Consider the following 14,654-nt stretch of genomic DNA (forward strand, 5'->3'; position numbering starts at 1 on the left):
CAAAGCTTGAGGGGATTTCCCAGTCTGCCATCCCCAAGCCGGGTAGATGTTGCCCTTCTAGGCACTGTCAGCTTACCCCTTAGCCCTAAACTTAACCATTAGGGGAAAACACAAAACTGACTTTAGATCAGTGTCTTCACCCTACTTAACTGGGCTGTATTCAGTTATCTCAGAAACCCAGAACTAAAATATTCTGTAATTGCGTCAGATGCTCTATGAAGTTCTGGGGGAGTTCGATGTATGAGAAAAGATACTAATGAGACTAGCAAATTCTCCACCCCTCTAAATAGAGGTTTTGGGAACGTCTACAGCCCAAATGTCCCCTCTTCCAAAATTCGAAATCGTCATTTGTCCAAATTGTTAGTGACGAAGAATATGCGCATTGGAACAACGTTCCTCATTAGTCGTCGCATCCCACAGTCTGTTGACAGACGCTACGATAACATACCATCCTATGCGTCTGTCCACAAGTGATTATGTATTCAGTGATGTCAAATATTCTGAACATTACAGATAGAAATAGAACTGACACCATCCCTTATCCTACCTAACAGATAATCATATTGGTTCTACACAATACATTTGTCTCTGAACGTTTTGGGCTCATATTCATTAGGAACTAAACGCAAGCAAAGCTACTGAAACAGAGAGGGACTTTTTTTTACCCATTGCAAAACATTTTGCTCCAGTGTGCTCTAATGAATACGACCCTCGACTCACCTTCTCTATCCGGAGAGGGTTGCCATCTTTGGTCCACTTGACCAGCGTGGCGGGCGGGTTGGCGTCCACCGGGCAGCGGATGAAGCCTGGCAGGCCGATGGCCACATAAATGGCAGGTGGCATGTCTTTGACACGGGCAGGGTCTGGGGCGAGAAATGTTTTTATTGGACATAGGAGAGATGGTGGGAAAAGTAGAGAGTTTGTCACAAAGGCAGTGGGCTGGATTGGAACCCACGATGACACGGGCAAACATACAATGGTGTAGGCAGTGGCACTAACCTCTAGCTAGACCATCCAGGTCACAAGATAAATATCATACTAAAACATTATCTTTATAGTAGAGTAACATTGGTAGTGATTATGGGACCAGTACTTCAGCTGGAGCCAGGAGCAATAACACGGGCTGTCGTAACATGATAAACTGTGTGCTTCTGTAGCAGCTGGTCTGAGAGCAGTAGCTGTTCATGTGGAGGTTGTGTGTGTGTTTAGAGTAGATGGGTAAACACTGACTAGTGAACAGGGAAATACGTTTTTAGTATGTCAATTCATTTCACAAGGAAGGAGAATCTGAGACAGTCACATATGTAGAATGGAATCAATGTGTGGATAAAAATTAGTTTAGAGAAGGCTGTCCTCTTTAGTATTCAGACAGAGGCTTCCATGGCTGAGGCAGTCTGTCTGGAGTCACGGCTAATTTAACTTTATCCGGCAACAAGGATAGACGACAGGAAAGAGGAGTTGGAACTGAAAGTCAATACACCAGCTTTTAACTTTGAACAACCCCGGAAGCAGGAGAATAGTAGGGGTGCTTAGCAAAATTATGTCAAAGTGGGCCGTTTCAAAGAACCATATACCCTATATTTTTACACTTTGGTGGCTGTGTAAGCAGGTCAGCTCAGTCCAACTTGGTTTGGCTTGGCCCAGTTCAGCTCAGGTGTGTGAAAAGCCCTATATAGTGACAGATTCGCCACTATACCCCTTACATTACAAAACGGCACAAACCAGGTTTCCACTAGATAATACAGCCACAAAGTTAAAATGGCTTGATCGCAAGAATGTATTAAAACTAAAATGAGCGTTTTGGTCTTAATTTAAGGTTAGGCATAAGGTTAGCAGTGTGGTTAAGGTAAGGGTTCGGTTTAAAATCAAGTTTTAAGAAGATACATTGTAGAAATGGCCTGGGTTTATGAGTTTGTGGCTGTGGTAACTAGTGACAACCCCACAAACCAAAACACTCGTCTGCACTTCCCATTCTTTCCCTCTGTGTTATCTAACCTTTTACCGGACAAGTCTCAGGCTGTGTCGGTTCTGATGGATAATATCTGTGGCCTAATGGCAGATTCAGACATTGTCATCTGCTCAAAGCCCTGTACATATGGCCACAAAGCCACGCGCTAATGGATATCCGTCCGACGGCCGGTGCAGCTCAGAAAGGAACGGTTTAGAAAAAAAAACATAATGCTTGGCGAGGTGCCACAGTCTATTTATAGGAAAGATGAGGGGGGCAGTGCCATTCTCGATACAGCTAGCATACACACACACTCACATCCACACATGTATTTCTCTCTCTCTCTCACACACACACACACAGCCTGTAATCTTGTCGTAGTGCTGCAGTGCCATCAGTGGTCTATTGGGGTCGCTATCGCCCACGCTGCCTGTCTGCCTGCTTCCCTGCCTGCCTGGCGTCTGGAGCTGACGTCACTGCAGAGGAGAGGGTTTCCACAGAGGATGATGTCACCCCCCCCCCCCCCTTCTCTCTTTCACTCTTCCTTTCCCTCGCTTTCTCTGGTTCTGTCATACGCACGCAGCACCGAAACAGCAGGTCACGGTGGACAAATGTGGTCTGTGTGTGTGTGTGTGTGGCGTGTGTTGTGGCATGTGTGAGTGTGAGCATTAGGGTGTGTGTGTTTGTATGAGTGTGTGTGGCTGCTTCCATGGTACTGCTCTCCTGGGGCAGAAAGGAAGACAAGGAGGGAGAAGAGAGAGAATAGGAGCGATAGAAGGAGAGAGCGAGAAAGATTAGGTTGACAATGTGGATTCAGAGAGGTAGGAGATGATGAGAGGAGAAACAGAAAGAGAGATGGAGAGAATATTTTTATTTTTATTCCCAGCCCCTGTCCCCGCAGGAAGCTGCAGATGCCTCTTGCTAGGCCATCATTGTAAATAAGAATTTGTTCTTAATTGACTTGCCTAGTTAAATGAAGGTTAAATAAATCAAAATAGACAGTGAGATAGATATTAAGAGATGGAGAGATAAAGCATATCCTGGTAGTTCAGTCTATCTACATCCTACCACCCTAAAAACCCTGGAGAACCAGTAGTTATCACACTATACCACTAGTACTCAGCTCCAACTCTCAACAAAGACCTCAGTGGCAGCCGAGCAGACAAGAATATCATCCAAAGTCTAAAAATAGAACAGCGCTAGATAGCTAGCAATCTCTCGCTCTCTGCATCCTGGCTCTAGCAGTTACTTGCTTTGGGAAAAGTAGTGGTCACTACTTGAGAGAAAAAAGCTCCCTCTATCTCTGTGTCAAAAAAGTGTCTGGTCTCTGAAAGCAATGGTGTAATGCTTCCTCCCTCCCTCATGACTGGTAATGTTTTCTCCTGCTTGGGCCCTGAGAAGAAAAAAAATCTAATTTAGAGCCGTGTAGGAGGAGATAAAGCGGGGGAATGCAAAATGTCTGTTGCCTTGGCTACCCAGACGAGTCACTACCCACCGACACGGGGCCACATCTCTGTGGTGGATGGGTATTACCGGTGCGCAACATTCATCCTCGCCTCCATTCATTTAGATTACAATACATCTGATTTACCTCGGGGGAATGACAGGGCTGGAGTTTTTGAATGTCACAACTCATGAGTGAAAGGCGGGTTGCGTGTAATATTTATTAATTCTGATCAAACACAAAGCCTGTGTGACTGAAAACGAAAGAAAGAGAGCATTTAATGCGAGGAGAACATTGGTGAAAGTGACTCAAATGACTTTGAAGAAGAGTGACTTCAAGGTCACTGTTTCAATTCTAACCAGCAGGGCTCCCGGGAATGATGTGTGTGTTGGGGTTTAGACACACCGTGTGTGTAGTGGTTGAATGGGATCACGGTTAGGGCTAATATGCCTACTTGGCATATGGGGTGGGGGGTCTGAAATTGTCTCGGAGACCACACACCAGTGTAACCTCCAATTAATCTCAATTACACCGTGCAGTGGATAGAGAGAGGTTCTATTTAACTAAGTCTATACCAGGGTTCCCCAACTGGTGACATGATTTTATATAAATAAATCAATTGTTTGAGTGATTTTTATTTTGGAAATCTGTTCCAAAGTATTCCCATGCATAATAGAGAGATATATGTGATCATATATAAATGAAAGCTAGGTTTGAAATTATTATGTTCTTGTCAAATATTCTCTGTTTGGACTTCTTGTGGTCAATTTGCAGTCTAGAATTATTTGTAATTATGTTCCAGCCCCCTGACCATCCGCTCAAGAAAAATAATCAGCCCGCGGCTGAATATAGTTGATGGTGCATACCATGGCCAGATATCGTGCCATATTTCCTGTAAAGCTTAATCGTCCATTAAATGTATATACAGTAATATGGAAACAGGTATTTGGCTGGTGATTCATAGGGTGGTTAGGTTGTATAACACTCATTAAGTAGGGAACAGCATCAGCCGGACTGAATGTACACAGTTGCAGTGGGACTGCTCAATAGCACAGCTGCAGGTTCAAGTTGCTCTTATAAGCACAGATCTAGGATCGGTCAATCAATGTCCTAAATTCGACTGATGAGTAGAATTAGAATTGTTAGAGTAGGATGGATCTTGCTGTAGTATACACCCAGTAGCTCTGTGTGCTCTGATGAACACAACCCACATCTTGACAAGCACAGGGTGGCAGGTAGCCTCGAGGTTAGAGCGTGCCATAACTGAAAGGTCGCTGGTTCGAATACCGTAACCGACAAGGTGAACAATCAGTCGCCGTGCCCTTGAGCAAGGGCTGCTCTATAATGGTGACCCTGGCCGTGACCCCACTCCCTGCAGGTGTCTCAGAGGGATATGCAAGAAAAACATGTGTAACAGGACAAATTATTATTATGATAAGGGGTAGGGGGTATGGGTTGACTGTAGAGGATAGGGCGAGACACTCACATTGCACTGTGAGCTGGGCCGAGGCGGATGGGGGCCGGCCCAGGCTGTTGCTGGGGCTGCAGGTGAATCTCCCAGCATCCTCTGGCTTCACACTGCCAATGATGAGCGAGCCGTCCACCAGAATACTGACCCTGTCCCTCAGGCCACTGCAGAGGAGTGAGGGAGGGAGGAAGATAGGGAGGGAAGAGCATCAAAGTAGCGTCTATAACCACATCATTGACTCAATGGGTCAAATCTTAACTTCCACAACACGCATTTTTACCTATTCGTGCATTAATGTCAATGGGAAACGTAAAGTTCAAATTCAACTTAAGTGGAAGTTAGGATTTGCCCCAATGACACAGACATATGTGTGACTTTGAAAAATAATGCTGAATATTGGTGCTGAAATAAGCCGCATCCTCAAAGCATGTGCAGCTGGCTGGAATGTTTACGGCCATATTCAATCTCTCCATATCCCAGTCTGTTGTCCCAACTTTTTTCAAGATGTCCACCCTTGTTCCTGTACCAAAGAAATTGAAGGTAACTGAACTAAATTACTATTGACCCGTAGCACTCACTTCTGTCGTCCTGCAGTGCTCTGAGATGCTAGTTAATGACCATATCACGTCCACCTTACTTGTCAACCTAGACCCACTACAATTCGCATACCGCCCCAACAGATCCAAGGATGATGCAATCGCCATTGCACTGCACACAACCCTATCCCAACAGGACAAGAGAAAGACCTATGTAAGAATGCTGTTCATAGAGTACAGCTCAGCCTTGAACACCATAGTGCCCTCCAAGCTCATCACTAACCTCGGGGGCCTGGGTCTGGACCCCGCTCTGTGAAACTGGGTCTTGGACTCCCTGATAGGCCGACCTCAGGTGGTGAAGATAGGCAACAACACCTCCGCCACGCTGATCCTCAACACTGGGGCCCCACAGGGGTGCGTGCTCAGCCCCTCTGTACTCACTGTTCACCCATGACTGCGTGGCCACCCACGTCTCCAACTTATTTGCTGATGAAATAACAGTGGTAGGCCTGATTATAAACAATGACAAGACAACCTACAGGGAGGAGATGATAGTCCTGGCAGAGTGGTGCCAGGAAAATAACCTCTCCCCCAACGTCAACAAAACGAAGGAGCTGATTGGGGGCTAAAGGAGACAGCAGAAAAAGCACGCCCACATCCACATTGACAGGGCCGCAGTAGAAAGGGTCAAAAGCTTCAAGTTCCTCGTCGTGCACATCACTGAAGACCTGAAATGGTCCCTTCACACAGAAAGCGTGGTGAAGAATGTGCAGCAGTGCCTCTTCAACCTCAGGAGGCTGAAGAAATTTTGTTGACCCCTAAGACCCTCACAAACTTCTACAGACGCACCACTGAGAGCATCCTGACGAGCTGTATCACCGCCTGGTACGGCAATTGCACTGTCCGCAACCGCAGGGGCACACTGCTTGTCCTCCAGGACATCTACAGCACCCGGTGTCACAAGAAGGCCAAGAATATCATTGAGGACCTCAGCCACCTGAGCAACGGCCTGTTCACCCCACTACCATCTAGAAGGATGAGATAGTACACGTAGGTGAATCAAAGTTGGGACAGAGAGACTAATAAACAGCTTCTATCTACAGGCCATCAGACTGTTAAACATTCACCACTAGCTGGCCTTCGCCCAATACCCTGCCCTGAACCAGAATCACTGTTACTAGCTGGTTACCACCCACCATTAAAGTGAACACTGGCCACTTTAATAATGTTTACATACGGTTTTACTCGCTTTATATGTATATACTGTATTCTAGTCATGGCTCATCCTATACAAGTACCACACCTTTTCAATGCCATACTGTCTATACAAACCATTATATACAGTGCATTCGGAAAGTATTCAGACCCCTTCACTTTTACCAAATTTTGTTACGTTGCAGCCTTATTCTAAAATTGATTAAATTGTTTTTTTTCCTCATCAATCAACACACAAATACCCCATAATTATAAAGCAAAAACAGGTTTTTGGAAATTGTTGTAAATTTATTACAAATAAAAAAATGAAATATCACATTTACATAAACATTCAGACCCTTTACTCAGTACTTTGTTGAAGCACCTTTGGCAGCCTCAAATCTTCTTGTGTTTGACGCTACAAGCTTGGCAAACCTGTGTTCTGAGTTTCTCCCATTCTTCTTTGCAGATCATTTCAAGCGCTGTCAGGTTGGATGGGTAGCGTTGCTGCGCAGCTATTTTCAGGTCTCTCCAGATGTTCGATCGGGTTCATGTCCGGGCTCTGGCTGGGCCACTCAAGGACATTCAGAGACTTGTCCGGAAGCTACTCCTGCATTATCTTGGCTGTGTGTTTAGGGTCGTTGTCCTGTTGGAAGGTAAACCTTCACCCTAGTCTGAGGCCCAGACTTTCATCAGACCAGAGATTCTTGTTTCTCATTCTCTGAAAGTCTCTAGGTGCCTTTTGGCAAAATTCAAGCGGGCTGTCATGTGCCTTTTACTGAGGAGTGGCTTCCGTCTGGCCACTCTACCATAAAGCAGGGACGCAAACTGGTGAGGGCATATTTATTTTATTTTTTTGCACTGAAACATGCAAAACAATCCCTGCTAGGGGGAAATGCAGGTTTTAACTAATTAAACAAAGAATATTATCTACATTGTATCTTTATTTAACTAGGCAAGAACAAATTATTTTTTTCAATGACAGCCTAGGAACAGTGGGTTAACTGCCTGTTCAGGGGCAGAATGACAGATTTGTAACCTTTCGGTTACTAGTCCAACGCTCTAACCACTAGGCTACCCTGCCGCCCCACATGAGACATGATCAGTCTCTGTGTCTAAAATAAAAAGAGGTTAATGTGAACCTAACTCACAGCTAAATAATGTATGGAAAGCATTCCAATGTTTTTTGTTGCCTATATTTTACTGCAAATGATACTCAAATCTTGAGAAAAAACAATACACTAATATTGCAGTTAGCCATGACAGCCTTTATAATAGAATGCTTGTGACCACACACACATCTAAATATTGCACTTGGGAAAAAAACATCTTAAGTAGAACGAAACAAACAGGCATTCTATTTTTGCTCTATTATAGTGGCCACCGATCAAGTGCACAAGGCTACATGTGTGCAAAAATAACGTTGACTGAGTAAAAAATGTAATAATTCCCCCTCACTCACATACAAGTGTTATTGTCAAGTTCAACACAACAAAAAGCAATATCTTTGGGCTACACTGCACATTATTACATTGTACACTTTCTGCCTGTGGACATCTGTTCTACAATGTGCCAGCAGAGCATGATACCCTTTGTTGGCATAATTGATCTCTTTCAGGCAGAGAGGACACCTGGCATACCACTTTTTATCCACTGTATTGAAAAAGTGAGAAAGAGTGAAAGTGTGTGGTGTTCCTTTCATCTCTATAGTGGGATCCTGCTTAAACCAGGCCCATCTCCAGCTACACTTAACTGTTTAACAAGTGTTGGATCGGGGGGTAAACTTTGAACATTGTTATACGCAAAAGCATAGTATATAAAGGAGTGGAAGAGACTGGTTTTTATGTCAGAGGTTAATGGTCCTCTGTAGAAAGACAGATGGCTTTGGAATGAGTTGGGTGGACGGGAGGCGGTCACAGGATTGCTATAGGGGAAGAGGATTGACATCTGTGGATTAGGCGAAGGAGGGGTTGAGGTCAGGTCAGATCCCCTGAAGGGTGAAATTATGGTTTATTATCCTATTACATGTAAGGATTGGAGAGAAGGAGGAGTGGCTGAAGTGGAGTATATATACTTGTAGTGGTGGAAACATGTCTGTCTGAATACAGCTGTGTCGAATTAAACTTGGTTAAGCTTCTCTAGTGTCCGTGAGTTATTTACTCTGAAAAATTAGAACATAACACAAGCAACGCCTCTCATTCTCTCATTCTGAAAATTAAACACATAACGTACTGTACTGTAGAGGGAAAACATTAGTTCACAGATAGTAGTGAGTTCGTTAGCTAGTTAACTAGTTAGGGAAACTAGTTAGCTAGTTAACATTTCACACAGATTGCCAGGGTCCAGTAAGCAACTAACGCGTTATAACTTGTAGAACGGCAAGGAGTCATATAACGTTACCAGTTAATACTATAGTGAATTGGTTAGGTTACTAACATTAGCTCATCTCATGTTGTAACGTTAGCTAGCTGACTTTATTAGCCAGCTAATTTTCACACCATAAACTCAATTATTTGATCAGTTCAGTTGGATAATGTTGCTCAACATTTCTCTGGCAAACTATAACGGATAATTCGAACCAGCTAGCAAGATACTTAACAATGCTAACAATACTTGCTCCACCACACTTTCTCCCTCACTTCATTTTTTTCAAATTCCAGTTTTCGGTTACAGCTCATGAAGTAAGCTTCATCAACTTCCCACCCCTGTTTCCGTGGTCAGGCTTCTCACCTACCTCTTCGTTATCGTTCAGGGGACGCGCTGCTGTAAATTAACTGGCAAACTGCCTTTCCAAGCCTCTTTCAAGAGTGCACGCTGATACTGCAACTAGAAAATTGGTTTTCTTTTCTCTCTTCAGTCGCATGCTGCTTTCTGTTGTTATGTGAACGATTAGCTGAGCATTGGATACAGCCAGTATTGCTCCAAACGCGCATCACTCGTTCGCTTACAAGCAAATGTGCATCACTCGTTCACATACAGCCAGTAGTCATCCAAAGCACCCCCTCGCCCAAACATTTCTCATCGGATCTACACGAATCATGTAGGTCACTTATTTTGGATTCAAAACGGAGAATTTCGCCAAAGGTGACTAGTTTGCATCCCTGATAAAGGCCTGATTGGTGGAGGGCTGCAGAGATGGTTGTCCTTCTGGAAGGTTCTCCCATCTTCACAGAGGAACTCACCTCCCTGACCAAGTCCCTTTCCCCGATTGTTCAGTTTGGCCAGGCGACTAGCTCTAGGTCTTGGTGGTTCCAAACTTCTTCCATTTAAGAATGATAGAGGCCACTGTGTTCTTAGGGACCTTCAATGTTGCAGACATTTTTTGGTACCCTTCCCCAAGATCTGTGCCACGACACAATCCTGTCTCGGAGGTCTAAATCAAATCAAATCAAATTGTATTGGTCACATACACATGGTTAGCAGATGTTAATGCAAGTGTAGTTCCGACAGTGCAGTCATATCTAACAAGTAATCTAACAAATTCACGACGACTGCCTTATAAACACAAATCTAAAGGGATGAATAAGAATATGTACATATAAATATATGGATGAGTGATGGCCATGCGGCATAGGCAAGATGCAGTAGATGGTATAGAATACAGTATCGATAAGATAATTTTGTTCTCTCATTCAATTAACCGATCATTCTCACCTAACAAGTATATACAGTTGAAGACCTTAGCCAAATACATTTAAACTCCGTTTTTCACAATTCCTGACATTTAATCCTAGTAAAAATTCCCTGTTTTAGGTCAGTTAGTTTATTTTAAGAATGTGAATTGTCAGAATAATAGTAGAGAAAATGATTTATTTCTGCTTTTATTTCTTTCATCACAATCCCAGTGGGTCAGAAGTTTACATACACTCAATTAGTATTTGGTAGCATTGCCTTTAAATTGTTAAACTTGGGTCAAACGTTTCTGGTAGCATTCCACAAGCTTCCCACGATAAATTGGGTGAATTTTGGCCCATTCCTCCTAACAGAGCTGGTGTAACTGAGTCAGGTTTATAGGCCTCCTTGCTCGCACACACTTTTTCAGTCCTGACACACATTTTCTATGGGATTGAGGGCAGGGCTTTGTGATGGCCACTCCAATACCTTGACTTTGTTGTCCTTAAGCCATTTTGCCACAACTTTGGAAGTATTCTTGGGGTCATTGTCCATTTGGAAGACCCATTTGCGACCAAGCTTTAACTTCCTGATTGATGTCTTGAGATGTTGCTTCAATATATCCCCATAATTTTCCTCCCCATGATGCCATCTATTTTGTGAAGTGCACCAGTCTCTCTTGCAGCAAAGCACCCCCACAACATGATGCTGCCACCCCCGTGTTTCACGGTTGGGATTGGTGTTCTTCGGATTGCAAGCCTCCCCTTTCTCTTCCAAACAAAACGATGGTCATTATGGCCAAACAGTTAAATTTTTGTTTCATCAGACCAGATGACATTTATCCAAAAAGTACTATCTTTGTCCCCATGTGCAGTTGCAAACCGTAGTCTTTTTCATGCGGTTTTGGAGCAATGGCTTCTTCCTTGCTGAGCGGCTTTTCAGGTTATGTCGATATAGGACTCGTTTAACTGTGGATATAGATACTTTTGTACCTGTTTCCTCCAGCATCTTCACAAGGTGCTTTGCTGTTGTTCTGGGATTGATTTGCACTTTTCGCACCAAAGTACATTCATCTCTTGGAGACAGAACGCGTATCCTTCCTGAGCGGTATGACGGCTGCGTGGTGTTTATACTTGCGTACTATTGTTAGTACAGATGAAACTGGTACCTTCAGGCGTTTGGAAATTGCTCCCAAGGATGAACCAGACTTGTGGAGGTCTACAATTTTTTGTGGAGGTCTTGGCTGATTTCTTTAGATTTGTCTACGATGTCAAGCAAAGAGGCACTGAGTTTGAAGGTAGACCTTGAAATACATCCACAGGTACACCTCCAATTGACTCAAATTATGTAAATTAGCCTATCAGAAGCTTCTAAAGCCATGACATCATTTTCTGGAATTTTCCAAACTGTTTAAAGGCGCAGTTAACTTAGTGTATGTAAACTTCAGACCCACTGGAATTGTGATAGAGTGAATTATAAGTGAAATAATCTGTCTGTAAATAATTGTTGGAAAAATTACTTGTGTCATGCACAAAGTAGATGTCCTAACCGACTTGCCAAAGCTTTAGTTTGTTAACAAGAAATTTGTGGTGGTTGAAAAACAAAATTTAATGACTCCAACCTAAGTTTATCTAAACTTCTGACTTCAACTGTATATATGTATATGTATGTGGAGGTCTACAATTTGAGTGTACAAAACATTAAGAACATCTGCTCTTTCTTGTTAAATCCACTTCAATCAGTGTAGATGAAGTGGTAAAAGGCACATGACAAAAGAATTGTGTATTATTTATTTTTAATCTTTATTTAACTAGGCAAGTCAATTAAGAACAAATTCTTATTTACAATGATGGCCTACCAATAGGAAAAAGGCCTCCTGCAGGGACGGGGGCTGGGATTAAAAATCAAAAATCCAATGAAAATATAGGACATAACACACATCACGATAAGAGACACCACAACACTACATAAAGAGAGACCTAAGACAACAACATAGCATGACAGCAACACATGAAAACACAGCATGGTAGCAACACAACATGACCACAACATGGCAGCAGCACAACATGGTAGCAGAACAAAACCAAACACCAAACATTATTAGGCACAGACAACAGCAGACTAAAAGGCAAGAAGGTACAACTGTCAGTAAGCGTGTCCATGATTGAGTCTTTGAATGAAGAAATACAGATAAAATGGTCCAGTTTGAGTGTTTGTTGCAGCTCGTTCCTGTCGCTAGCTGCAGCGAACTGAAAAGAGGAGCGACCCAGGGATGTGTGTACTTTGGGGACCTTTAACACTTTAACAGAATGTGACTGGCACAATGGGGGTTGTATGTGGAGGATGAGGGCTGCAGTACATATCTCAGATAGGGGGGAGTGAGGCCTAAGAGGGTTTTTATAAAAAAGCATCAACCAGTGGGTCTTGTGACGGGAATTTGTTCTTAACTGACTTCCCTAGCTAAATAAAGGTTAAAAAAAAAAAAAAAAAAACATTTACTCTATGAAGCCTTTGGGCTGCACTCTGAGATGCAGTTAACTCTAATGAACTTATCCTCTGCAGCAGAGGTGACTCTAGGTCTTCCTTTCCTGTGACGGTCCTCATGAGAGCCAGTTTCATCATAGTGTTTGATGGTTTTTGAAACTGCACATGAAGAACCTTTCAAAGTTCTTGAAGTTTTACGGATTGACTGAGTAATGATGGACTGTCGTTCCTCTTTGCTTATTTTAGCTGTTCTCGGCATAATATGGACTTGGTCTTTTACCAAATAAGGCCATCTTCTGTATACCATCCCTACCTTGTCACAACATAACTGATTAGCTGGAATGCATTAATGGAGGAATGATATTCCACAAATTAACTTTTAATTGAAATGTATTCCAGGTGACTACCTCATGAAGCTGGTTGAGAGAATGCCAAGTGTGCAAATTTCTTGTGTTATTTTATAGTTTTTATGTCTTCACAATTATTCTACAATGTAGAAAATAGTCAAAATAAAGAAAAACCCTGGAATGAGTAGGTGTGTCCAAACTTTTAACTGGTACTGTATATATACATTGAACAAAAATATAAACTCAACATGCAACAATTTAAAACATTTCACTGATTTAGAGTTCATATAAGGGTTGAGTTAGAGTTCATATTCATATCAGTCAATTGAAATAAATTCATTAGGCCCAAATCTATGGATTTCACATGACTGGGAATACAGTTGTCGGTCACAGATACCTTAAAAGTAAAGGTATGGGCATGGATCAGAAAACCAGTCAATAGTTGGTGTGAACATTTGCCTCATGCAGAGTGACACATCTCCTTCGCATAGAGTTGATCAGGCTGTTGATTGTGGCCAGTGGAATGTTGTTCCACTCCTTTTCAATGGCTGTGCGAAGTTAATGGATATTGGCGGGAACTGGAGTACGCTGTCGAACACATTGATCCAGAGCATCCCAGACATGCTCAATGGGTGACATGTCTGGTGAGTATGCGGGACATTTTCAGTACAGTTGAAACCAAGATTCATCTGTGAAGAGCGCACTTTTCCAGCATGCCAGATGCCTTCGAAGGTTACGACGCTAAACTGCACTCAGGTCAAGACCCTGGTGAGGACGATGAGCACGCAGATGAGCTTCCCTGAGACGGTTTCTGACAGTTTGTGAAGAAATCCTTTGGTTGTGCAAACCCACAGTTTCATCAGCTGTCCGGGTGTCTGGTCTCAGACTATCCCGCAGGTGAAGAAGGCAAATGTGGAGGTCCTGTGTTTGCGTGGTTACACGAGGTCTGCGGTTGTGAGGACGGTTGGACATATTGCCAGATTCTCTAAAATGACATTGGAGGCGTCTTATGGTAGAGAAATTAACATTCAATTCTCTGTCAACAGCTCTGGAGGACATTCCTGCAGTCAGCATGCCAATTGCACACCCCCAAAATGTTGAGAATTGTGTGGCATTGTGTTGTGTGTCAAAACTTCACATTTTAGAGTGGACTTCTATTGTTCCCAGCACAAGGTGCACCTGTGTAAGGATCATGCTGTTTAATCAGCTTCTTGATATGCCACACCTGTCAGGTCGATGGATTATCTTGGCAAAGGAGAAATGCTCACTAACAGGAATGTAAACACATTTGTGCAAAACATTTCAGAGAATTAAGCTTTTTGTGCATATGGAAGATTTCTGGGATCTTTTATTTCAGCTCATGAAACGGAAACAATACTTTACATGTTGCGTTTATATTTTTGTTATATACTGTATATATATATATATTCTGGACTCTGACATTGCTTGTTCTAATATTTATTAATTTCTTTCTTTTTAGTTTTGGATTATGTGTGCATTGGTTTTGAGCTAGAAACACAAGCATTTTGCTGCACCTGCGATAAAATATGCAAATGAACTTTGATTAGAAATGTGGATTTACATACAAATGTTTATTAGGTGCAATGTCCAGGTGGCATAG

General features: G+C 42.8%; 1 protein-coding gene across 1 annotated transcript in view; it reads right to left on the reverse strand.

Annotated features, from left to right (window-relative positions):
- The window catches only part of LOC115136006 (protein turtle homolog B-like), a 208,455-nt gene that overhangs the window by 63,715 nt on the left and 130,086 nt on the right, over positions 1-14,654 (reverse strand). The window contains 2 exon segments of the mRNA XM_065023750.1: positions 721-863; positions 4,879-5,024. Coding sequence (XP_064879822.1) covers positions 721-863; positions 4,879-5,024 — 289 coding nt within the window.

The sequence above is a fragment of the Oncorhynchus nerka genome, linkage group LG10, assembly GCF_034236695.1.
Source record: "Oncorhynchus nerka isolate Pitt River linkage group LG10, Oner_Uvic_2.0, whole genome shotgun sequence".
Classification (NCBI taxonomy): Eukaryota; Metazoa; Chordata; class Actinopteri; order Salmoniformes; family Salmonidae; genus Oncorhynchus; species Oncorhynchus nerka.